The sequence below is a fragment of the Rutidosis leptorrhynchoides genome, chromosome 2 (genome assembly GCF_046630445.1).
Source record: "Rutidosis leptorrhynchoides isolate AG116_Rl617_1_P2 chromosome 2, CSIRO_AGI_Rlap_v1, whole genome shotgun sequence".
Classification (NCBI taxonomy): Eukaryota; Viridiplantae; Streptophyta; class Magnoliopsida; order Asterales; family Asteraceae; genus Rutidosis; species Rutidosis leptorrhynchoides.
Window position 1 is genome coordinate 65,634,362 of NC_092334.1, and position 24,823 is coordinate 65,659,184.

Below are 24,823 nucleotides of genomic sequence, written 5' to 3' on the forward strand. Positions count from 1 at the left end.
TGGTAAAAGTCGTACAATCCTCTAGAAGGAAAGAAAAGTAAAATTATTGTCGTGGGTCAACCCGTTGTTAGGGGAGATTATAGACAAAATGGGAAGAAAAAAAATGAATACGGTCACAATACTGGGCATAATTACTTTCCTTGAAAAGGGTACAAACGTAATTTTATTCTTAAAATCAACAGTGCCCACTTACAAATTCAAAATTAGGATGTAAACGTGTTGAATGGAAATCTAAGCTGAAATCTATTGGTCCGGACAAAAAAAAGCACTTCTATTACATTATATTTCTTGTTTATTTTTCGTATAGCACATCGCGACATTTGAGAAAATATATAATCTATTTATATGTTTAACTCATAAATGTATAAAAGAGAGGGTGCACATAATGTGCAATTCACCCGGTACCAGGTCTTGCGTTCGGGGGGCTTGATTACCCGAGTTTTTACCTTCTATGGGGGAGTCAATATGATCGTTTATAGGAGTATTTTCTTGCTTACTAAAAAAAAACTTTAACTTATTACTTTTATTTTTTTTATGAATGTAAACAACAAATTTGAAATATTACAGAAAAATATATAATTCAGTGGACAATAAAAATGAAAGGTAATAAGTATATATTACGTAGTACTATATTTTAGTAAAAATAATATAATATAATAGTACAGTATCTAATATATGAAAATGAAAATGAAAATGAAAATGAAAAGCTTATTGCTAAGTTTTTCATACTCGATTCGAGCTCATTCAAACTCAAGTCGAATAAAAAATTTCAGCAAGTGGAACTAAGACTGATTTACACACCTATTCATTCACACCACTTATATATATATTGCTCCTTTCTTAAACGAACCCGATCACCAGAAAAACATCATCATCATCATCATACAAATAATAAAATGAGCGATAAAAGTAAGATTTTGATCATCGGTGGAACCGGTTACATTGGAAAATTCATCGTTGAGGCTAGTGCGAAAGCTGGGCATCCTACTTTTGTTCTTGTTAGGGAATCAACACTTTCTGATCCTTCTAAATCTTCGTTGTTAGGTTCGTTTAAGAACTCCGGTGTTACTTTTATCAAGGTGAGTGATGATTAATTGTTGTACGAGTTTGTGTGATTAAAATATTTAAGTATTGATTTTTTTATTTTTTATTTTTTTTATCTTGGTTTTGTGTGTGTGTTATGGCAGGGGGATTTGTATGATCATCAGAGTTTGGTGAAGGCGATAAAACAAGTGGATGTTGTGATATCGACCGTTGGTTACCGACAATTAGACGATCAAGTCAAAATTATTGCCGCAATTAAAGAAGCCGGAAACGTTAAGGTAACAAAACTTACCGTTTTGGAAAATTGTCTTTAAAACAAAGGAGAATAAACATAAACATACCATATTTGAATTATATTTAAAACAGCGAAGTTTGGCTTAAGTGGTATGGGTGAGATTCAACTTGAGTTATTGTCAACCCATGTTAAATTCTTACTCTAAGTAGGAGTTTTCAACATTTGATGGTACTGCCAACATCAATGTGATTTGGGAAGGTCTCTGGGGTTTTTCCCAACCTTCGATGGTAGTGCCAACATCGTCACGATTTGGGTTTCATCCTAACGCGTGTGTGTGACAAATGAGAGCATTCGATGTCGATATAGCCGTTCAAAAAAATTTGAATTATATTTAAATTTTTTAAAACTCAAGTTGAATTATATTTAAATTTTTATAAAAAACAATAGCTGTTGTTGGTATAAAAACATTGTAATGTACTAATGTAGCTATGATTCCTAACTTTTGTTATTGCTAATAAATTCCAACATGATCAAGAGATTCTACCCATCCGAGTTTGGAAATGATCCGGACCATTCGAATGCCGTGGATCCTGCCAAAACGACATTTGCAAAAAAAGCTCTGATTCGTCGCGCCATTGAGGCTGAAAATATCCCTTATACTTACGTTCCTTGCGATTCTTTTGCCGGTCTTTACCTAAAGACATTGGGACATCCAGGTCTGCCCGCTCCCCCACGGGATAAGGTTGTAATCTTAGGTGACGGAAATACCAAAGGTATAACTCGAATTTCAATCAATAATTATTTCAAAATTTTCAAGCATTATGACAGTAGTATTTCTAATCATGTGCCTATTTTAAACCATTACCTAACCCACCCGGCCACCCGTTTGCCACCCTATACTAATCGTCAGTGTTTCTCTATTGTAGCTGTTTTCAACGATGAACATGACATTGGAATCTTCACGATTAAAACCGTGGATGACCCAAGAACCCTGAACAAATCCGTTTACATCAAGCCTCCTAGTAACACGTACTCGATGAACGAACTTGTGTCATTGTGGGAGAAAAAGATTGGCAAAACTTTAGAGAAGGTTTATCTATCTGAGGACCAAATTTTAAAGGACATAGGTATTATAAAATAAAATGATCCAATATAGTAAAAAGTATACCCCGTTTTATTAATCTACAATTAATGTGAAACTTGATTTTAACCTTTGTTCGTTAACCCTGCAGAATATAATGTCGTGTTGGCAGTCGGTCATTCCATCTTTGTGAGAGGAGATCAAACAAACTTTGAGATCAAACCATCATTGGGTGCGGAAGCTACTGTTCTTTATCCTGATGTTAAGTTTACTACAGTCGACGAGTATCTTAGTCGTTTTGTCTGAAATCTTATTCGGATGTGTTTCACAGCCCCCTGGGCATAATAAGGAAGCTTGTATCTATATGCGTGGATGGTTTCTATTTTCTCAAGCTTTTGATATGATGTATATTTTGTTAAAAGTTTGTATAATAATAAGAGTTCACAGACTCCGAGTGCAAATTAATGTCATCAATAACTGCCCAAGGCATCATCTGTGTGACTTGATAAAACAATGTCAACCGACAACTGAAAGCTTATCGCTTTTATGTATGAAACACGACTCATAATACATATGTAACGAAGCAACACAATCAACATCATTCATCAGTCCCATGTTTGTACATCAATCGTAATCTGTCAATATAATCTACACCTATTACTGTTTTGATATGGTTCCAAACATTTTGAATTCATTATCCTGTTTTTTGGTTTCTTCTACATCAACTCTTTTCCCCTTTCTTTCATCTTTGAACGAGAAAGATCAGATACAACCCCATCTTCCCCTTCCACCAACCCGCTTAAAACCTTGATCTTTCAGTCTCCTCGAGAGCCGCTGCTGCCGCCTGCTGAAGATTTCTTACCGCCGTATTTCTGTTGCATAACAAACACACCATGTCATACACCAGAAGATGATTAACTACTGTGACAGTTTGTCACCAACGAGGGCAAAAGAAACATCCCATGTTGTTCAATACGAGTAATAAAATATAAATATAAATAATATATTACAGTAATAACCTAATCCTTTGAGTAAACAAGTTTTAGAAGGCAACCTCTAGATGTCACTGACAGGGCAACATGGCTAGCAGTTTTTTTTAATAGAAAAAAATTATGGATATGAAATGATTCAAGTTCAAGCCTACCTGCTTTCCAATACTGAATGGTATGTATCTGTATTTGATCATGTGCATGATTTGGCGTTTCATTGTCAGGGTAAATAGCACAAACCAGTAACAGAGTAGTATGGGCCAAAATACAGGGACATCAAACATGGAGAAGAAGGTCATCAAGAATGATATGATGAAAGCCTTTGTGATGGCATACCTGGAAGCATAGCAAAAGAAATTGTTAGATAATCTTACTAAATAATAATATGGTTATAATAAAGTAAATATCAGAATAATTACTTGCACATTGACAATTTACCAACATACTGCTCAGAAGAGAGTTTAAAATGCGAGTATGAGGGGTAATTTAGTAAGTGACAAAACAAAGTTGATGCTGAGAGCAAAAAACATGTGTGTTCATGCCAAAAACAACTATTTCGTCTCAAGCCTCTTCTGGATGCTAGCTAATTATTACATTCCAGGCAAAGTGAGACATCACCTATACATTCAAGGTATACGCTAATTGCAAATTGTCCGATGTTATTCAATTTCCCGAGTAAGGCATAACCTATACGATCTATCTGATCAGGTACTTTAGCTTTTCGGTGTGAAAATGATATATAAATAGATATAGATATTAGTCGTAATAATAAAATAGAAACATCAGAAAAGATTTGTTAAGACCCAACAAACTGATGATGTGTTCACAAAAAGCTTAAACTTCCTTTTGTGCTTATAAACGTCAAAGCTAGTCATAAATATCAACAAGATAATGCGCTTCAAAGATTACAAATCCTAAGAGAAAAATACTTTTCAACCCCCGAGCAAATGGACCCTATCCCAGCATAATGTCATGTTGCACTGATTTTACCAATATATACATATAAGTATACGTGTGTGTGTCTGTATATAGCATAATAAAGGCGAATAGAGAAGCACCTACATGCATACCTTGATCCACTATCTAAACAAAACATGTGTACCAATTACATAAGTAGTTAAACAAAATTATCAAGAAATATACATATTCTAATGAGACGACATAGAGGAGCGCTATTTCCACATATTTGAGTATTATGCAGGAGCCTACGATGACATCTCTAAGATAATTAATACAAAAGTTTTCAATACGGACTCCATTAGAGTATTCACATACCATAGCTACATAAACAGAATTTGTAACTGCAACACGGCTCATATTTTCAAGTATCAGCATCAAAATCAAAGTAGTGAGAAACAGCTACAGTATACCAATTAAGCACGTTACCACATATAGAAAACAACAAATGATAAGAGAGACTATTACCAAAACTTGAACTCAGGAAGCCGTCTGATAAAAGGCTTGAATTCATCCGAGCCTTTAGTAGGTAGCATGGGACCATCAGAAGGTTCCAGTTCGGGATCAACCAACGGCGATAGAAATCCAATCAACAAGTTTAGTATATAGATTCCAAGGCCATAGCTAACAATATAGAATCCTTGAACATAATAAACTCTAAGAACATAAAGAACAACTAAAGCCGCAGTCCCAGACCATCGATAAACTGTATGCGGAGTAGTTTTATCCAAATAAGCCTGAAAAAGCCTCGAAAAATGCCTCCATTTATCCAAAGTTGCAGCTGCTGATCGGTCACCGCCGCCAAGTCCTTCCATTACTAATTTCAACTCAAAACCCTAACAAACAAATAATTATTACAACTAATTACAATCATAACTTAGCTTTTAAATCTCGGGCATTTTATTTTATCAGTACTAATTCTAAAGTACATTTCTTAATTATAATAATAAATATTAAAATGCAGTTTAACTCGTGAAATAATTTAGCTTCAGGTAACCTAATTTAATCAAATAGTAAAACAACAAAGCTAATGATAAATAGATAGAAAATAGATATTAAGTAAAAGAATATTAAAAGGATCTACACCTAATATACAGATCTGAATAGCTAAGTCAATGTATATAAGCCCTAACATGTAACTACAGACGATAAATCACACAATATACGGAAAACATTAGAGGTTAGTAACGAACGAGCAACGTAATACTCCATAGAAGTTAATGAAATTACGTAGGAACATATTATTGAAAACGAAGATCGATTCAATGAACAAGTTACCTCCGATGACGGTGTCGGTGACGGTGACGGTGATGGTGACGGTGATGGTGACGGAGAGATCGGTGATCAGAGGGAAAGTCGGTGTAGATAAGAAAATGAGATTAGTGTGTGAGAGAGAAAATGACGGAATCGACGATATTTTGTGTATTATACGGTAGAAAGTCGTAATGTTCGGATGGTGACGGTTGCTGACGTTAGATAACGGATATTCTTTTGTTTGACGGTTTAATCCTTTATTTATGATGAATTACATTTATACACCTTTAGGTTTCTGTTATGTGCAATATAAAGCCCTTTGTTGACTTTTTAAAAAAATAAATAAATAAATAAAAAGCCCTTTGTTGACGTAGTGAAAAGTTTATTACAAATTTACTGATTTACACTTACGTACATAGTAAGAAAACCGACCTGAACTAGTCTAACCTGAATCGAACTGTGAATTGAAAAAAGCTACAAATATAAGAACCACAAAACAATTGTAGAGAAATGGTGTGGCATGGTTAGGATGCGGTTTTACACCATTCGTTTTATGATGTCCAGAGGAACATGTTAATTGTAACATTTTCGTTTGAATATAAACAAAGGGTGTTTGGATGAAACTAGCTGGAGCTTGTAGATGTGACGACCTGGAAATTTCTGACCAAATTTAAACTTAATCTTATTATGGTTTCGACAAAATAAGCAAAGTCTATAATGTAGAGTCTTAAAAATTTTGAACTGTTTCATAAATTCATTTGACCTTCGATCAATTTCGACGATTCACGAACAATTGTTTGTAAATAAATAAATATATAAATATAAATGTAAGTAGTGAAAATAATAAAATTCAATTGAATCATTAGAACTAAAAACATAAAATAACATACAAGATAACTAAGTAGTATTAAATTAAAACTCTATATGTAATTTCTATATATGTATAATGGAATATATATAAGGATATAAATATTATATGTATATTATAATATATATATATATATAATATATAAATAATAAATATTCAAATATGTTATTATATAACATCAGTATTACAAAATTTATAACATGTAATATGAATAATTAAAACATAATTACAAATTTAAACATAGTTATTATATTAATAAATATTACTTTCATTATTGATATCAGTATTATTAATATTACTAAATTAATATATAATATATAGATATAAGATTTGATAAGAATAAATTGTTATAATAATATCATTAGTGTTATCTTTATTAATATTACTAATATCATTATTATTGTTATTAAATATTATCATTAATATAATTACTAATATTATTATTAACATTATTGTTAATACCATTATTACTAAAATTATTAAAATTATTAAAATAATGGTTATTATACAACTCATTAATTTTTATCATTAATATTATTATTATTTCTATTATTTTTATTATTACAAATTCTATTATTATTATTATTATTAGTATTTTTATATTATGATCATTATTGTTATTAGAAAATAATACATTTTATTATTAACAATAATAATATTATCATTTGATTATTAGTATCATTATTAATTATTATTATTATTATTATTATTATTATTATTATTATTATTATTATTATTATTATTATTATTATTTTTATTAGTAATATATTTATTAATTATTAATATTAATTTAATTATATAAATTATAAAAAAAATCAAGAACAGATACGAAATTCAGTTTTCCATCACGATCTTACTGTGTTGATTTTTGTTTCTGTCCTTAAATTGATTTCAAAACGATTTCCATCAGAGATATAACAAAATGGGTTAGGAATCGTACGCCCTTTTTATTTTTTAATTTTTTTTCAGTACATATCGATTCCCTCTGTAGTTGAATTTGGCTAAAAAGCTCGATTAAATTCAGTGTTAATCAATATAAAACAACCTTACCTTTTTAACTATCAATTTATAATATCTTTTACAATTCTTAATTGGTTGAATTTAAACAGAAGACGAAGAACACAGGTCCAGTGCTCTACTCGTGTACTTTTTTTTTAAAAACCTCGAATTCAAATCAAATTTCAAAATGTGTAAGTGCAATTGTGTTTGAAATCTTCTTCTCAAACTATCCACAAAGTCTCATAGTTCAATTCATATTATCGAGCTTCAATTTCAAGGTCAAACTTTAAATTTCAAAAGTCAAACGAAGTGTTCATCCTAAAATTTGGATTCGTTTCAGTGTTTCCAGTCAAATTGATCATTCAGAAAGTTTCTAACAATGATTTAGAATCTTTTTCATGTTGAATTTTTAATCTAACAGTCTAGAAATCACGATTGACGTTTGAGTTTTCTTTCGAGTGTTCTTGTTGCTACAACTGCTATTTAAATAAATTTTCCTTTTCTGTTAATTTAAATCGACCTCATTGAATTGTTTTTGATTCAATTACACACCTCAATTCAATCGTTAAACTCATTGTTAGTCTGGTCCCTGGTCGATTAGTTGTTCAGAGAAGAAGAAGAAGACACAGGATAATCGGGTTTATATTTATATAAGTGTAGATAATATTAGAAAGACATAAATGGCTGAATGGTTTGAACGAGTGTCGGGTATACGAGAGGTCAAGGGTTCGACTCCTGTCCGGGGCTATTCTTTTTACAAAAAGCTAGGGTATATTTTTCTATTACTTTTATTTCAATTATTATTCTTATTATTATCATTATTTTTATTATTATTATTATATTATTATTATTATGATTGTTATTGTTATTGTTAGTATTAATTATTATTGATATAATTGTTATTATTACTAATATTATTATCATTACTTAGTATTATTGATATTAATATATGTATTATTATTATTATAATTATGATCATGATTATTATTAGTATCATTATTATATCTATATATCTAAAAGAGATACTAGAAATGAATAGGGACCTTTCTAGGTTTCACAAACTTTCCCCAAACTTTTTATTTTTTACAATTCAACCACTGTGACGATCGCTTCAAATCCATATGGATGAACACGTCATTCATCGATTTCATTGCGAGGTATTTGACCTCTATATGATACGTTTTGTAAATATTGCATTCTTTTGAAAAGGCACACCATAAATGAATATTTAAATCAAAGGTTTTCGACATCTGATGATTTCTACATATAGACAATCACCGTAATATAATAGTTTACAATAGTACTTCCGTTGACAATGCAGTCAAATTAAGATACATGGTGATGATTTGGTGAATGCAACGTTTTCTTGAAAAATATGCCATGTAAGACTCCATGCACATAGCTTGTCTAACATATAAGCAAACAGCGGAAGACTTCTAGGAACCTGAGAATAAACATGCTAACAAGTGTCAACACAAAGGTTGGTGAGTTCATAGTTTGTATGTTTCGCATAATCTGTATATAAAGATGGATCACAAGATTTCAGTTGTTTCATCCAGAAACGTTTATCAAAATATTCTACGAAATTGAGCACCCTGGTAACTAAACTTAACGTATATATAATTTATACCCTTTGTATAATCATCTTAATAATACACGCAAACCAACGTGTATGCTTCTCAAATAGCATACGTCCGTTAAAAGGCTAGTGCTCTAGCTCGGACGGGGATATCAAGCCCTATGGATCCATATATTGCTACTCGCGCCCACCAGTTCTTATAACCAGCAGTTACTAGTTACCAAAGCTAAGAGATTTTCGGTTCAAACTCGGTGTAGAATTTAGTATGTACTTGTATCCATTGCGTTTAAAACAAAGTGCATGTATTCTCAGCCCAAAAATATAGATTGCAAAAGCAATTAAAAAGGGAGCAAATGAAACTCACCTTAGCAGCATATAAAGTCGTTCACCAAAATGTGATCGAAACTCGGATTACCAAATAACCGTAGATCTCAACCTAGAGAACATATGTTGGTCAATAAATGTCTATCAAGCTAGGTCAGGTCATAGTGTATCACAATCCTAATGCTCGATATCGACATACAAAAGTTATCCAAAGTCGTTTCAAAAAGTCAATTTTGACAGTTGTTTAACAAAACGAGACGTACCTTATATAAGGATTCATTTACTCGGTTGATAATATTCAAAAATTCAATTTATCAATCTCGTAAACAAGTTGTTTAAATGTTAATTGTAGATTCAAAAGCAATTTCAATTAACGTCAATCATAATTCAGTTGATCATATCTTTTAATCCGTTTATCGAAATTATTCGATATCTAAATGAAAAGTTATTGATTTTTCGCCAGCTTTCCAAAAACATGTATATCATATACCTTTTACCAGTAATATATGTATTTAATTCGTGATTCATTATAAACTGTTTAACGACGAAATTTAGCATATAAGCATGTATAACTATATATACTCGAGCACTAGACATGGATACACAATTATTTTATGAAAGATAAAATATGAGTGCTTACGTATCAATATTGAGATTCAATATTGTAAGAAAGTACGTAGACGTAACGGAGATGATAAACACTAGTTTCACTCAAGAGCAAAACCCTCAAATCATACCCATAACCTCCTTAGTAATAACCCATAATTTCCTTAGCTCTAGCTTGCTCGAAAACTCGTTTTGAAATCATTTGGACATCACTCCGTCGTAATATTTTATGTATATTATTATTTTTGTATCGTAAAAATAATAATACTAATACTATTAATAATAAGATTAATAATAATCTTAATAATAATAATAATAATAATAATAATAATAATAATAATAATAATAATAATAATAAAATAATAATAATATAAATACAATAGAGAAAGAGATCGAGAGAGTTGGAGGATATGAAACTGAGCCAGACTTTGAGCTTTTATAGTATGTGGCCTGCTACAGTACCTCATGCGATCGCATGAGTTTTCAGTGTTTTTGCCATGCGATCGCATGACCGCCTTATCCGTTTTTGTTTGCTAGTTCGTCGACATCAAATAGTGTTTACTGTAGCAAACGGTTTTCACTGTAGCACTGTAGCAAAGTACGGTTTCACTGCAGTAAATAGTATTTCACTGTAGCAAATAGTGTTTTACTGTAATAAATAGTGTTTTACTGTAGCAAATAGTGTTTTACTGGTTCATCTTAAACGTTCTAGTTAACTTATCTAATTATATCAATCAGATAATCAAACCAATAAGTTTAATGCACAGTATTATATACACAACACTTTGTTACGTTTTCAAGTTATAGTATATATATATATGTATCTATTTACATATAATTGTTCGCGAATCGTCGAGAACAACCGAAAGATATTTGAATAGTTCAAAATTTTGAGATTCAGTTTAACAGACTTTGCTTATCGTGTCGAAAATATTAAATCATTTAAAGATAAAGTTTAAATTTGATCAGAAATTTCCGGGTCATCACAACCACGTTCTTTATAAAAGTTGATTTCACTGTTTTTATAAACTAACCACAAAGATACTAGAAATGAATAGGGACCTTTCTAGGTTTCACAAACTTTCCCCAAACTTTTTATTTTTTACAATTCAACCACGTTCTTTATAAAAGTTGATTTCACTGTTTTTATAAACTAACCACAAACTTTTCGCATTTCATAATTTACCCATAAAACTTCTCATTCATTATAAAGCGCCTACATAATTTTCACTATCTAATAAGTATTCATTATTATTATTATATTATTACTATTATTATATTATTATTCTTAAATCAATTACATAATTTTTCACTTTATTATTGTTTAACTTTTTTTCTTATTAATAATTAACTACGTAACTCATTTTTTAATAACTGTTTTATTGTTATTATATATATATATATATATATATATATATATATATATATATATATATATATATATAATTTTCACTATCTAATAAGTATTCATTATTATTATTATATTATTACTATTATTATTATTCTTAAATCAATTACATAATTTTTCACTTTATTATTGTTTAACTTTTTTCTTATTAATAATTAACTACGTAACTCATTTTTAATAACTATTTTATTGTTATTTTATATATATATATATATATATATATATATATATATATATATATATATATATATATATATAGTTTTTACCAATCGTTAATGTACGTCTCACTTTATTGATTGAGCATTTGGATCTTTTCTCTCGACAAGACGAAAAGTAAAACAAAAGATGATGAATAATTACTTTCACGCTTATTACAAATCAATCACATAACTATTTTTGTTCCTTCCTCGACAAAACGAAAAAAAAATGATCAATAATTACTTTATCAATAATTATCTATGTAATTAATGTTAATCAAGGGTGAAGAACCGGTGCAAAGCCAGGTCGCCCAACTAGTTATGAACATAATACAAATTATTATTATAAATATTATTATTAGTATTATTAATATTGATATAAGTATTATTATGATTAGGATATTATTATTATTATCATTAAGTATCTGAATTATTATTATTACTAAGTATTACGAATATTAGTTATTGCTGTTATTATTACTAATGTAAGTATTAGTTACCATTTATTATTATTATTATCATAACCCTAGTTACAATATTGATTATTATTAGTATTATTGTTATTACTAATATTATTATAAAAATAAGTATTATTATTAAGTAATATGATTATTAATGTTATCATTATTAATGAGATTTCTATTATTATTATTATTATTATTATTATTATTATTATTATTATTATTATTATTATTATTATTATTATTATTATTATTATTATTATTATAAGTACTAGTATTAACAAAATCATTATTCGTATTATTATTAATAAAGTTATTATTATTATTATTATCAAAACTATATTTTTAAACAAATAAATATTCTATGCATAAAATATACTTATTACATATATTATAATTATAATAATATTTTACATAACTATATATATAAAACCTATCAATATTATTTATATAAATACTTATATATAACAAACTATTGATTTTTAAATATAACACTAAACAATTATATACATAAATATGGATATATTAATATAACTATATAAATATTAATCATTATGAATATATATACAAATTAAACATACATAATATATAAATTAAAGATATAATAAATTTATATATATATATTGTTCGATTACAACTATGTATATTAATATATATATATATATATATATATATATATATATATATATATATATATATATATATATATATATATATATGTATATATATATAGATGTATATATATATATATGTATATATATATATGTATATATATATATATATGTATATATATATATATACAAATGATATAGGTTCGTGAATCCGAGGCCAACCCTGCATTGTTCAATGTCGTCATATGTATTTTTACTACAAAATACAGTATCGTGAGTTTCATTACTCCCTTTTTATATATATTTTTGGGACTGAGAATACATTCGCTGATTTTACTAATATTTTACGAAATAGACACAAGTGATCAAAAACTACATTCTATGGCTGGATTATGAATATTGAATATCACCCCCTTTTTAGCCTGATAACCTAATAATTAGGAAACGGGTATGGCCCCTAATTGACGCGAATCCTAAAGATAGATCTATGGACCTCGACAAGTCCCATCCGGGGTACGGATGCTTTAGTACTTCGAGATTATTATTATTATACAGACGAGAGGTTCTGTTTGGGGATATTCTATGCATTAAAGTTAAGTCGGTTATCAAGCGTTCACCATATGAATGATTTTTAATTTGCAGGTTAAGCATGCCTGTTAACTTTAAAGAAAGTTGTCTTTTAAAAACGAATGCAATGTTTGTAAAATGTATCATATAGAGGTCAAGTACATCGCGATGAAATCAACTATTGTGAATCGTTTATAAATTATATGAACGGGTCCTTTCAGTTGGTATCAGAGCGGTGGTCTTAGCGAACCAGGTCTTGCATTAGTATGTCTAACTGATAGTTGTTTAGATGCATTAGTGGGTCTGGACTTCGACCGTGTCTGCATGTCAAAAGTTTTGCTTATCATTTCGTGTCAGAAATTACCTGCTTATCATTCTTAGGGAATCAATTGCTTATCATTCTAAGTCTAGACACATCTTACTGCATTGATTGCATGAATAGTGTATAGACAAAATTCATATCTTAGCGTATCTGCTAAATCATATCTTAGCGTATCTGTTACTGTAAACTTTGCCTGACATATTCCGTAAATTCCTCTGTAATCTATGAAATCTTTTGTTCTATATATGTAGATATTCTATATAATTAGAATACCATTCGATAGCCAAAAATCATTTCATATCGAAAAATCCTTTATTCAAAAATACGAGATGGAACTCGTCACTAGTTCAAGTTCCTCGGATTCCGACAGCTAATCCGACATGGATGTTCACCTAAGCTCCGGAAGCAGCGTCACCAGAATGAATCAACCAATCAGCCATCCCCAATTCATCTGATGGGTTTGAAGTCTACTTAATCACTGGAGACAAGAAGAAGGTGATCCTTTCCACCCACCTTATTGCCCTCTCAACGAGGAACCTGAAGCACTTACCGGCGAACCTATCTGAACCACCATTTTCAGTCTCATTTCCAGAGTATCTCGTCACGATTATATACTATACCAAATTCTAGATCTTATTTATCCGCTCGTCCGAACCGACAATCACGCAGGTGTAATAGAAGAAGTCAACGAGATTCGTGCCGGGTAGTAGTTTTGGAGAATATGGTGCAAAGGTTACAAGCACCAGCAACAACACTGGCAGCAACAGTACCACCAGCAACAACACCAACAGTACCATCACCACCACCAACAGCAACATCTGCATCCCACACCTCGACATCACAATCTGTACCTCGAGCATCAACATCGTACTTACCATAGATACCAAGGAGTACTAATAAGAATCAACGATGAAGTATTGATTCATAACTTCATTGGAGAACTAGTAGGCAGCGATTATGTAATCTCTAAAGTCTTAGAGATTATTTATTTTAGCTCAAACCAAAAAGCAAATGAGATTAACATCATATTAACTCATAAATCCATGATTACATCTGAAGAAAATATACAAGTATATATGTTTTCATAAGGATAGTAATTAAAAATTCTTTTGTACAAACTGTTAATGGTGAAAATATTTTAACGGGTAGGTAATACCCGAGGAATATTTAGATTTCACATTAATAAGTTACATTGTACATTCTTCGAATCTGATTCAACAATCATTTACTATCCTACTTACATCCACCGATATACGTATTCGTTCAGCACATAATAACTATTTTCATTCAATTTCATATTTAGATTTTGACTTATCAGAATCCAACAAGTGGCATAATGAAGAAAACATTGGACAAAATAAAATTTGTTAGAAACAAACAAATTAATTATGAGTAATTCTGTTAAGAATCCACGCTAACAAAGTCCTAGCTAACTGTTCCTAGCTAACTGTTAATTCCTTATTACATTTATTTATCGCAATTTAATTATCGCAATTTATTTATCGCAATTTAAATTCTCGCAATTTTATTTATTGTCATTTAATTTCTGTTATTTATTTTACGCACTTTAAATATCGAGACACGTATACAAGGTTTTAACATATCATATTGACGCATCTATATATATTATTTGGAATAACCATAGACACTCTATATGAAGTAATGTTCGAGTTAGCTATACAGGGTTGAGGTTGATTCTACAATAATATATATACTTTGAGTTGTGATCGAGTCTGAGACATGTATACAATGGGTCACGTGTAGCGACCCGACAAAATCGTCATTGACGGCGCCATCTACTTAGGTCCCGTTACGTGGTCATAAGTCTTTAAAACAACGTTTGACCAAAATATGTCGCATTCATTTCAATTATAAAGATGTTTCAAAGTTTACAAAGTAGTTCAACGACAAAACATGTTACAACGTTTTAAGTACAATTGAAACTTATGTGACACAAATTAAGTTAAGTCAAAAGACGCTCCACGTATGCATGTATACTCGACATCCAAGCAAGTATAAAAAATAATGTGCGGAAGCATGTATCACCTAGCGTTCAAGGACCTAAGAAAACATATAGAAAACTGTCAACGAAAAACGTTGGTGAAATCATAGGTGTATTAGTAACGTTGTTTTTGAACCACAAGATTTAATATAGTTGATTATCCAAATCGTTTGTATTCCAAAAGTATGTTCGCGAGCACCCAATTATCAAGACTTAACTGTTTTGTACCCTGTTACGTAGTGTTAGAACATACACTATACTCGAAAATATATTTCATCCGCTAACGGTAGCGAACCGTCTGAATGAGGGCTCGTCAAGCCCAATGTGATCACATAACATAAGTTCACGTTTACACCTTGCAAGTGTAACTAATGATAATTGAATTGAGGCTTTTTGTTCTAACTCGCTGTGGAAACTTTGTTTTCATACTTATGTTCAAAGCATAAAAGTATGATACGTATATGTTTCTCATCCCATAGTTTAAAAGTAAAAGTTGTTGAAAAGGTGGGACTATGATCTCACCTTGAGTGCACGAGTAAATAAGGTACTTCACAAAGTAACGTGTGCAAGAACGAATGCTAGTCTTGACTTAAACAAGTAGGTTGTATCAATATCGGTAAACACGATGGGTCAAAGTTGTTCAATTAGTCCTATGGCTCGTTACGACTCGATTAATGTAGCATGTGAATCAAATTGTCAAGTTTCATGCAAGATTCAAGTATAAAACCATGTTAGAACGATTGCATAAATATACGGTTAAATTTGATTAAAAGTCAACTTTGGTCAAGTTAAAGTCAACGAAAAAGTCAACACATTCGGGTCGGGTCCCGAACTATTTTTCTGAGGTTTTTAATCATATATAAGTATGTTAGAATAAGTTACATATGAATCGGAGGTGCATAGCATGGTTAGAATTAAATGGTAAACGGCCAACCAAAACAGAACCCGGTAGTTCATTTGGATGGCGTCCAAAGGTTCTGGACGGCATCCAGATGTGAAAGGCTGGACGATGTCCAGATGGTTGGGCGGCGTCCAAATCAGTATATAGGTCCTGCTTGCAGAATTTACACAAGTGCACGAACCAAAACTCAAACAAACACAAATTATGATCCGCAAACAATCAAAACATGTATCTTATATCGTTGGAAAGGTATTTTGACGAGGAAAACAACTAAGCACATTTCACCAATCAATTCAACATTTTCAACAACCAAAATCGCATTAAATGCTCACCATTTATTACATTCAAGTTCATTAAATGCGTTTCTTGATTCGGTGATCCAATTTACAAATATGATATGCCGTTTCAAGGGTAATTAAACACACATTGCAACTAAACACTTACCAACAACATTGTCAAGCATTTAATGCATCAAAAGTTCATAATTAAGTCTATCAAACCCTAACCAAAATCACAAAATCAATAATCATGTTAATGAAGCTTTCTTGATCAACATCATATCAAAATGAAACTAGTGATGCTAGTAGTACATTTAATACATGCACTTTTAACATCTAACAACATTTAAGCAACCAAATCACAAGATCAAACCCACTAAATTTCAAGTTCATGCTAGTTACACTAAAACACAAGATCGAGCATACAAATCATATATTCATGTTAGACTTGAGCCATAGACACTAATTAACACTTTTATAAGTCAAAATTATCAAGAACACAAAATCTAGTGTTTTTAGAAAGTTACCCAAATGCAATGAGATTGGTATGGATTCGAAGAGGAAGATGCAAGGATTCCAAATATGTAATTTGTTTTGATGAACACTTACTAGATCGGATTTAGATGATGATTCTTTGATTGAGTGTGTTGAGAGAAAATGTGGAAGTATTAGAGAAAGAGGAGGATGGATGAATGGAGGAGGAAGGGTTTGACCCTTGACCTAGTCAAATCTTTGCTCAAATGACAACATTAGTCCCTCGACTTAGGAAAAGGTTGCGTGAATTACCTAAATGAAATATTTTAAAAACGCGTATTAACGGAAGATGTTATAATTACATAACGGACTTAAAATAGTATAACGAAAGGTAAACGGAAAAAGGCAGGATGTTACATTACCTACTCCTTAAAAGAAATTTCGTCCTGAAATTTAAGTAGGCGTAGTAGTCGTAGTTTCTTCCTCGGGATCTTGCGTTTCCAAATCCACGAATAAATGACGGTATTTCTTTTGCATTTGATCTTGCCTTTCCCAAGTAAACTCGGGTCCTCTTTTGGCGTTCCAACGGACCTTGACAATTGGAATTCGGCTTTGTTTTAGCGTTTTAACGGAGTGATCCACGATTTCAATCGGTTCCTCCACAAAATGAAGTTTGTCATCAATAGTAAGCTCCTCAAGAGGGATGACGACATCGGGTTCGGCAAGGCACTTCTTCAAGTTCGATACATGGAAAGTAGGATGAACGGAGTTTAATTAAGGCAGAAGATCTAAACGATAAGCAACGGTTCCAACACGCTCCAAAATTTTGAAAGGACCAATATACCGAGGATTTAACTTCTCGCGTTTCCCGAAACGGATTACACCTTTCCAAGGTGCGACTTTTAACATTACGCGGTCACCGACTTGAAATTCTAGGTCGTTGCGTCTAATGTCGGTATAGCTCTTTTGACAACTACGGGCTGTCCTAAGCCTATCTCGGATTTGAACGATCTTCTCGGTGGTTTCATGAATGAGTTCGGGTCCGGTGATTTATGTGTCGCCTACTTCGGCCCAACAAAGAGGTGAACGACATTTTCGTACATATAACGCTTCGAATGGTGCAGCGTTAATACTCGCGTGATAACTATTGTTGTAGGAGAATTCGGCGAGAGGCAAGTGCTTGTCCCAAGCTTTTCCGGAATCGATAACGCAAGCTCGTAGCATGTCTTCCAAGGTTTGAATTATGCGTTCGCTTTGTCCGTCGGTTTGCGGATGGTATGCGGTGCTCATGTCTAATCGTGTTCCCAATGCTTCTTGTAAAGTATGCCAAAATCTAGAAATAAAACGACCATCGCGATCAGAGATAATCGATAAAGGTACATCGTGGTGGGCTACGATCTCTTTAATGTAAAGTTGTGCAAGCTTTTCCATTTTTTCGGTTTCCTTCATGGCTAAGAAGTGTGCGGATTTGGTGAGACGATCAACAATAACCCAAATAGTATCATAACCGCCCACCGTCTTTGGTAGTTTGGTGATAAAATCCATCGTTATCCTTTCCCACTTCCATTGTGGGATTTCGGGTTGTTGAAGTAGTCCGGACGGCCTTTGATGTTCGGCTTTGACTTTGGAGCAAGTTAGGCACTTTTCAACATAAGTAGCAACGTCCCTTTTATTGTTCGGCCACCAATATTATTCTTTGAGGTCATGATACATCTTATTGGCACCGGGTGAATCGAATATCTTGACTTATGGGCTTCGTCTAAAATAAGGCTTCGTAAATCCCCGTAACTAGGTACCCAAATTCTTCCGGTGAAATATCGGAGTCCGGTATCCTTAACTTCGAATCGCGAGGTGAGGATGTTCAAGTGTTCGAGAGAGATGTTTTCATCCTTGAGAACCTCATCTTGGGCTACACGTATTTGACTATTTGGGTTGGTGTGAATGGTGATGTTTAAAGCTCGGACACGAAGAGGCACCTCTCTTTCCTTTCGACTTAAGGCATCGGCTACTACGTTTGCCTTCCCGGGATGGTAACGAAGCTCATAATCATAATCGTTTAAAGTTTCAATCCACCGTCGTTGTCTCATGTTTAGTTTCTTTTGATCGAAGATGTGTTGAAGGCTGTTGTGATCAGTGAAGATAGTACTTTTGGTCCCATAATGATAATGTCTCCACATTTTGAATGCAAAGACAACGGCTCCGAGTTCGAGATCATGTGTCGTATAGTTTCGTTCATGAATTTTCAATTGTCGAGAGGCATAAGCAATGACTTTCTTTCGTTGCATCAATACACACCCAAAACCATGTTTCGAGGCATCGCAATATACAACAAAATCATCATTGCCTTCGGGAAGAGACAAGATAGGAGCAGTGGTTAGCTTTATCTTCAAGATTTGAAACGCGGAATCTTGTTCGGTTGCCCAAACGAATTTCTTTCCCTTGTGAGTTAATGCGGTTAAAGGACGTGCAACCAAAGAGAAGTTTTCGATGAATCTACGATAGTACCTGGTGAGACCCAAGAATTTACGAATGTGAGTAGGAGTAGTAGGAGTCTCTCATTTGCTAATGGCTTCGATTTTTGCGGGATCGACCTTAATACCTTGGTCGCTTACGACATGCCCAAGAAATTGAACTTCCTTCAACCAAAATTCACACTTGGAGAATTTGGCATAGAGTCGTTCTTGTCACAAGAGTTCAAGAACAAGTCAGAGGTGTTGTTCGTGCTCTTCTTCGCTTTTAGAATAGACCAAAATATCTTCGATGAACACGATAACGAATTTGTCGAGGTATGGTTTGCACATACGGTTCATAAGATCCATGAATACCGCCGGTGCATTAGTGAGACCAAATGGCATTACAAGAAATTCATAACTACCATAACGAGTTCGAAAAGCGATTTTGGAGACATCTTCCCCCTTAACCCTTAATTGATGATAACCCGAGCGGAGATCGATTTTTGAATATACACGAGATCCTTGTAGTTGATCAAAGAGGTCGTCGATGCACGGAAGAGGATTTCGGTTTTTAACCGTCAATTTGTTTAGTTCACGATAATCAATGCACATTCGTAGGGATCCATCTTTCTTCTTAACGAACAAAATCGGAGCGCCCCATGGCGAATGGCTAGGTTGGATAAAACCACGGTCAAGTAGTTCTTGGATTTGACTTTGCAATTCTTGCATTTCGGATGGAGCAAGTCTATACGGTGCACGTGCTATGGGTGCGGCTCCCGGAATAAGATCGATTTGGAATTCTACCGATCGATGAGGTGGAAGACCCGGCAATTCGTCGGGAAATACATCGAAAAAGTCACTAACAATTGGCACATCATCGATATGCTTCTCGTCAATCTCGACTTTCTTAACATGGGCTAGAATCGCGAAACAACCTTTATGAAGGTATTTTTCAACTTTAAGGAACGAGACGAGGTTGAGTCCGGTGCAACTCTTATCGCCATAGACAATCAAGGGTTCACCATTCTCGATAGGAATTTGAATGGCTTTAAGATCGCAAAGAATGTGAGATTTCTTTTTAGCTAGCCAATCCATACCAATGATTACATCAAAGCTCCCTAGTTCTATAGGTATCAAGTCAATTTCAAACTCTTTACCCATTAAGTTTAACGTACACCCCCGATAAAATTTGTCGGCACTCAATAGTTTCCCGTTGGCCACTTCAATGGTATACGTAGTATCTAGTGGAAGTGGTGGAGTGCTAAAAGAATGAGTCAAAGTCTTAGATACAAAACTCTTGTCGGCACCCAAATCGAATAAACAAGAGACATAAGAATTGTTGAGAAGAAACGTACCCGTGACTAGTTCATTGTCATCTCGGGCTTCCTCGGTGTTGATGTTGAAAGATCGGCCGCGTGCATTAGAATTAGCTTTCTTCTTTGGGCATGCATTTCTAAAATGACCCGGTTGGCCACATTCAAAGCAAACACCCGCTTTTGGTGCATTGGGCCTCTTTTGAGCAACGGGGGCGGTATTTCTACAATCGTGGGCCAAATGACCACTTCTTTAGCACCGGTGGCAAAACGGATTGTCACATTCACCATAGTGATGTTTGTGGCATTTGTTGCAAAAAGGTTTATTTCCTACATAACTTTTCTTGCCGTCGGAGGTGAAAGGCTTCTTGGAAAAGTTGTTGTTGCTTGATTGGGGGCTTCCCATTTTCTTTTGTTGTTACCCGACTTATCCTCGGCCTTAGGTGCCGGTACTACGATTTCATCCACTGTTTCAATCAATTTGCGGGCCATATTCAAAGCTTCTTGATGATTAGTGGGTTTGGATGACATTACCCCGTGTTTGATGCTCTTAGAAGACCATCCATGTAAAGTTCAACCCTTAAAGATTCGGGGTTCACAAGGTTTGGGCACATCAAGGCTAGTTCGGAAAATCGTTGATTATAGGCCTTGAGATCGTTTCCGACCCCTTTTAAAGTTCTTAGCTCTTGTTCGAGCCTTCGGGTTTCTTCACGAGGGAAATATTCGATGATCATATTTTCCCTCAAATCGGCAAGAGAGGGCGTGGGCTTCATCGGTACCCACCGATTGAACATAGGTGTTCCACCAAGTGATAACGACACCGGCGAAAGTGTGAGTGGAATACTTGACCTTGTCTTGGTCCCGACAACCGCTTATGCTAAAGACGGCTTTCGTTTGCTCAAACCATCGGGTGAGCACAACCGGTCCCCCGGTTCCATCGAAAGTGTGAGGTTTGTTCCCCATGAAAGCTTTATAGGAGCATCCCTCGTTTGAGTTACCGGCTCCATTGTTGTTGTTGTTGTGGTTGTTGTTATTGTTGTTGTTTTTGGATGAGTGACCGGCCATGGCCGCATCCATGGCGGTGGCTATCATTAGTTGTAGAGCTTGTTCGGGTGTTTCATGACGTGGTGTACGGCGAGGAGGCATCGTTCCTTCAAAACACAAGAATATCGTTGATTAGTATTCTCAATAATACTAACCGTGATATGGAATGAGGATAAAGAGAAAATTTTCCTTGACTCGCCTTAAATTCTTTATGTCATAATGTCGGAACGTTCATATGAGTCACCGTAATATAATCCCGAAAATTATATTACCCTAATTCATATGTGCATTTGACATTATTTCACTAAGTCAAGGTGGCGTGTCAATCAAATTAAACAGCGTGAGATTAAGATGGAATAAAAGTTAGATATGAATAGAAGAGTTCGAGTACAAATGCACAAGTAGTCAAGTAATTCCTACTTCAAGTCTATATGCCGGTTGTAGTCTAGACTCACTAATGTACCCTATGACTCGGGGTTGACACCAACGAACTCTAAATCCCTACAACCAACACTCTGATACCATCTGAAGTGACCCTACAAAATCGTCATTGACGGCGCCGTGTACTTAGGTCCCGTTATGTGGTCATAAGTCTTTAAAACAACGTTTGACCAAAATATGCCGCATTCATTTCAATTATAAAGATGTTTCAAAGTTTACAAAGTAGTTCAACGACAAAACATGTTACAACTTTTTAAGTACAACTAAATCCTATACGACATAAATTAAGTTAAGTCAAAAGACGCTCCACGTATGCATGTATACTCGACATCCAAGCAAGTATCAAAAATAATGTGCGGAAGCATGTATCACCTAGCGTTCAAGGACCTGAAAAAACATATAGAAAACTGTCAACGGAAAACGTTGGTGAAATCATAGGTGTTGATAATGATAAAAACGAACATATATTTCATAGCATTATCCTTCAAGAAAGACAAGCTTTTAGTTGTAATCGTTCTATTTACAAGTGATATTCGTTTAAATAATAAAAGGTGAATATAAAAGACAGATTCAACGATTTGAAGACGTAAACGACCAAAAAGCTAAAAAGTACAAAGTACAATCCAAGTGGTTCAAATTATTGGTGAGAAACGTCTAAAAATTACAAGAGTACAAGCCGCAAAACGCAAAGTACAAGATATTAAATCGTACGAAAGGACGTTCGAAAATCCATAACCGGGACATAAGCCGAGTATCAACGCGCGACACAACGGACCTAAAATTACATGTCAACTATCCACATGAATATAATATAATATATATAGTTATATAAAATTATATATATATATATATTATATATTTATATTTAAATGTGTCGGCAAAACAAGAAGACAAAGCGTTGTGAGCTGTCCCAGGAGGCCATGTGATCGCATGGCCATGAAGAAGAAACTCCATGCGATCGCATGGAGTGAAATATCTGATCGCATGGAGTGAAATATCTGGCCAAGTGCTATAAATAGCAATCGAATTCGGACGAGAGGAGTACACCTTCATCAACTGATATTCACTCTCTCTCAATATATTTATATTTATATTTTATAATTATAATTTCAATATTAAGTAAATAATAATAAGGTTATAGTGGCGAATGTTTTAAGTTTGTAAGTTAAAATTCTGTCCGTGTAACACTACGCGATTAATACTCATTGTAAGTTATGTTCAACCTTTTTAAATTAATGTCTCGTACCTAAGTTATTATTATGTTTATTTAAACCGAAGTAATCGTGATGTTGGACTAAATATTAAGATTGGGTTATTGGGCTTTGGACCATAATTGGGGTTTGGACAAAAGACCGACACTTGTGGAAATTAGACTATGGGCTATTAATGGACTTTATATTAATTAAATGATATCTCGTTGATTAAATATAGAGATTTATAATTTGACGTATTTATATATAACCACATACGCTTGACTAGGTACGGTGGGCGGGATATCTATAAATACTAATAATTATTCATTTGACCGGACACGGGGATGGATTAATAGTCACTGGACTCATTAAAACAGGGGTGGATTACATTCAAGGGTAATTGGTGTAATTGTTAACAAAGTATTAAAACCTTGGATTACACGCAGTCGATAACCTGGTGTTTTCATTAAACAAAGTATTAAGACCTTGTTACAGTTCGAATCCTCAATTAGTTGGAATATTTGACTTCGGGTATAAGGTTAATTTGGCGAAGACTCTCGCACTTTATAATTATGACCGATGGACTATTATGGACAAAACCAGATGGACATATCGAATAATCCAGGACAAAGGACAATTAACCCATGGTAATAAATTAAAATCAACACGTCAAACATCATGATTACGGAAGTTTAAATAAGCATAATTCCTTTAATTTATATCTCATCGTACTTTTATTTACCGTCATTTTATTTATCGTCATTTTACTTATCGTACTTTAAATTATTGTACTTTTATTTATCGCACTTTTATTTATCGTCATTTACTTTACGCTTTAAATTAAGTCATTTATATATTTAATATTTTACATTAGGTTTTAATTGCGACTTAAGTTTTAAAATCGACAAACCGGTCATTAAATGGTAAAAACTCCCCTTTATAATAATAATTATACTATATATATATATATATATATACATACATATATATATATATACATATATATATATATATATATATATATATATATATATATATATATATACAAATATAGTTTAAAATATATATAGCGTTAAACTCAGCTAGCTCCCTGTGGAACGAACCAGACTTACTAAAAACTACATTACTCTACAATTAGGTACACTACCTATAAGGGTTGTAGCAAGGTTTAGGTATATCCAATTCTATAAATAAATAAATAACTTGTGTAAAATTGTAGCAT

The 24,823-nt window shown here is 32.9% G+C and overlaps 2 protein-coding genes across 2 annotated transcripts; one reads left to right on the forward strand and one right to left on the reverse strand.

The window, feature by feature from the left end:
* The first annotated feature begins 872 nt into the window (after window positions 1-872).
* Window positions 873-2,774, forward strand: LOC139894339 (eugenol synthase 1-like). Its single transcript, XM_071877573.1, has 5 exons — window positions 873-1,079; window positions 1,188-1,322; window positions 1,815-2,052; window positions 2,206-2,406; window positions 2,512-2,774. The coding sequence occupies exons 1-5, from the start codon at window positions 897-899 to the stop codon at window positions 2,664-2,666; spliced, it is 912 nt and encodes a 303-aa protein (XP_071733674.1). The 5' UTR covers window positions 873-896; the 3' UTR covers window positions 2,667-2,774.
* A 160-nt stretch (window positions 2,775-2,934) lies between these two features.
* LOC139894338 (protein RER1B-like) lies at window positions 2,935-5,138 on the reverse strand. The gene is made up of 3 exons (XM_071877572.1): window positions 4,775-5,138; window positions 3,505-3,685; window positions 2,935-3,232 (listed from the first exon to the last, which is right to left on the reverse strand). Exons 1-3 carry the CDS (start codon window positions 5,119-5,121, stop codon window positions 3,176-3,178), a joined length of 585 nt encoding a protein of 194 aa, XP_071733673.1. The 5' UTR covers window positions 5,122-5,138; the 3' UTR covers window positions 2,935-3,175.
* Window positions 5,139-24,823: the final 19,685 nt, after the last annotated feature.

What these genes read in the sequence shown, in the direction of transcription:
- LOC139894339 (XM_071877573.1), top strand. Translation starts at nt 897, where the DNA reads ATGAGCGATAAAAGTAAGATTTTGATCATCGGTGGAACCGGTTACATT. An exon ending in CCGGTGTTACTTTTATCAAG is followed by an intron (nt 1,080 to 1,187) that starts GTGAGTGATGAT and finishes GTGTTATGGCAG; the next exon opens with GGGGATTTGTATGATCATCA. An exon ending in CCAAATTTTAAAGGACATAG is followed by an intron (nt 2,407 to 2,511) that starts GTATTATAAAAT and finishes TTAACCCTGCAG; the next exon opens with AATATAATGTCGTGTTGGCA.
- LOC139894338 (XM_071877572.1), bottom strand. Translation starts at nt 5,121, where the DNA reads ATGGAAGGACTTGGCGGCGGTGACCGATCAGCAGCTGCAACTTTGGAT. An exon ending in CTTCCTGAGTTCAAGTTTTG is followed by an intron (nt 3,686 to 4,774) that starts GTAATAGTCTCT and finishes CTATGCTTCCAG; the next exon opens with GTATGCCATCACAAAGGCTT. An exon ending in CATTCAGTATTGGAAAGCAG is followed by an intron (nt 3,233 to 3,504) that starts GTAGGCTTGAAC and finishes GTTATGCAACAG; the next exon opens with AAATACGGCGGTAAGAAATC.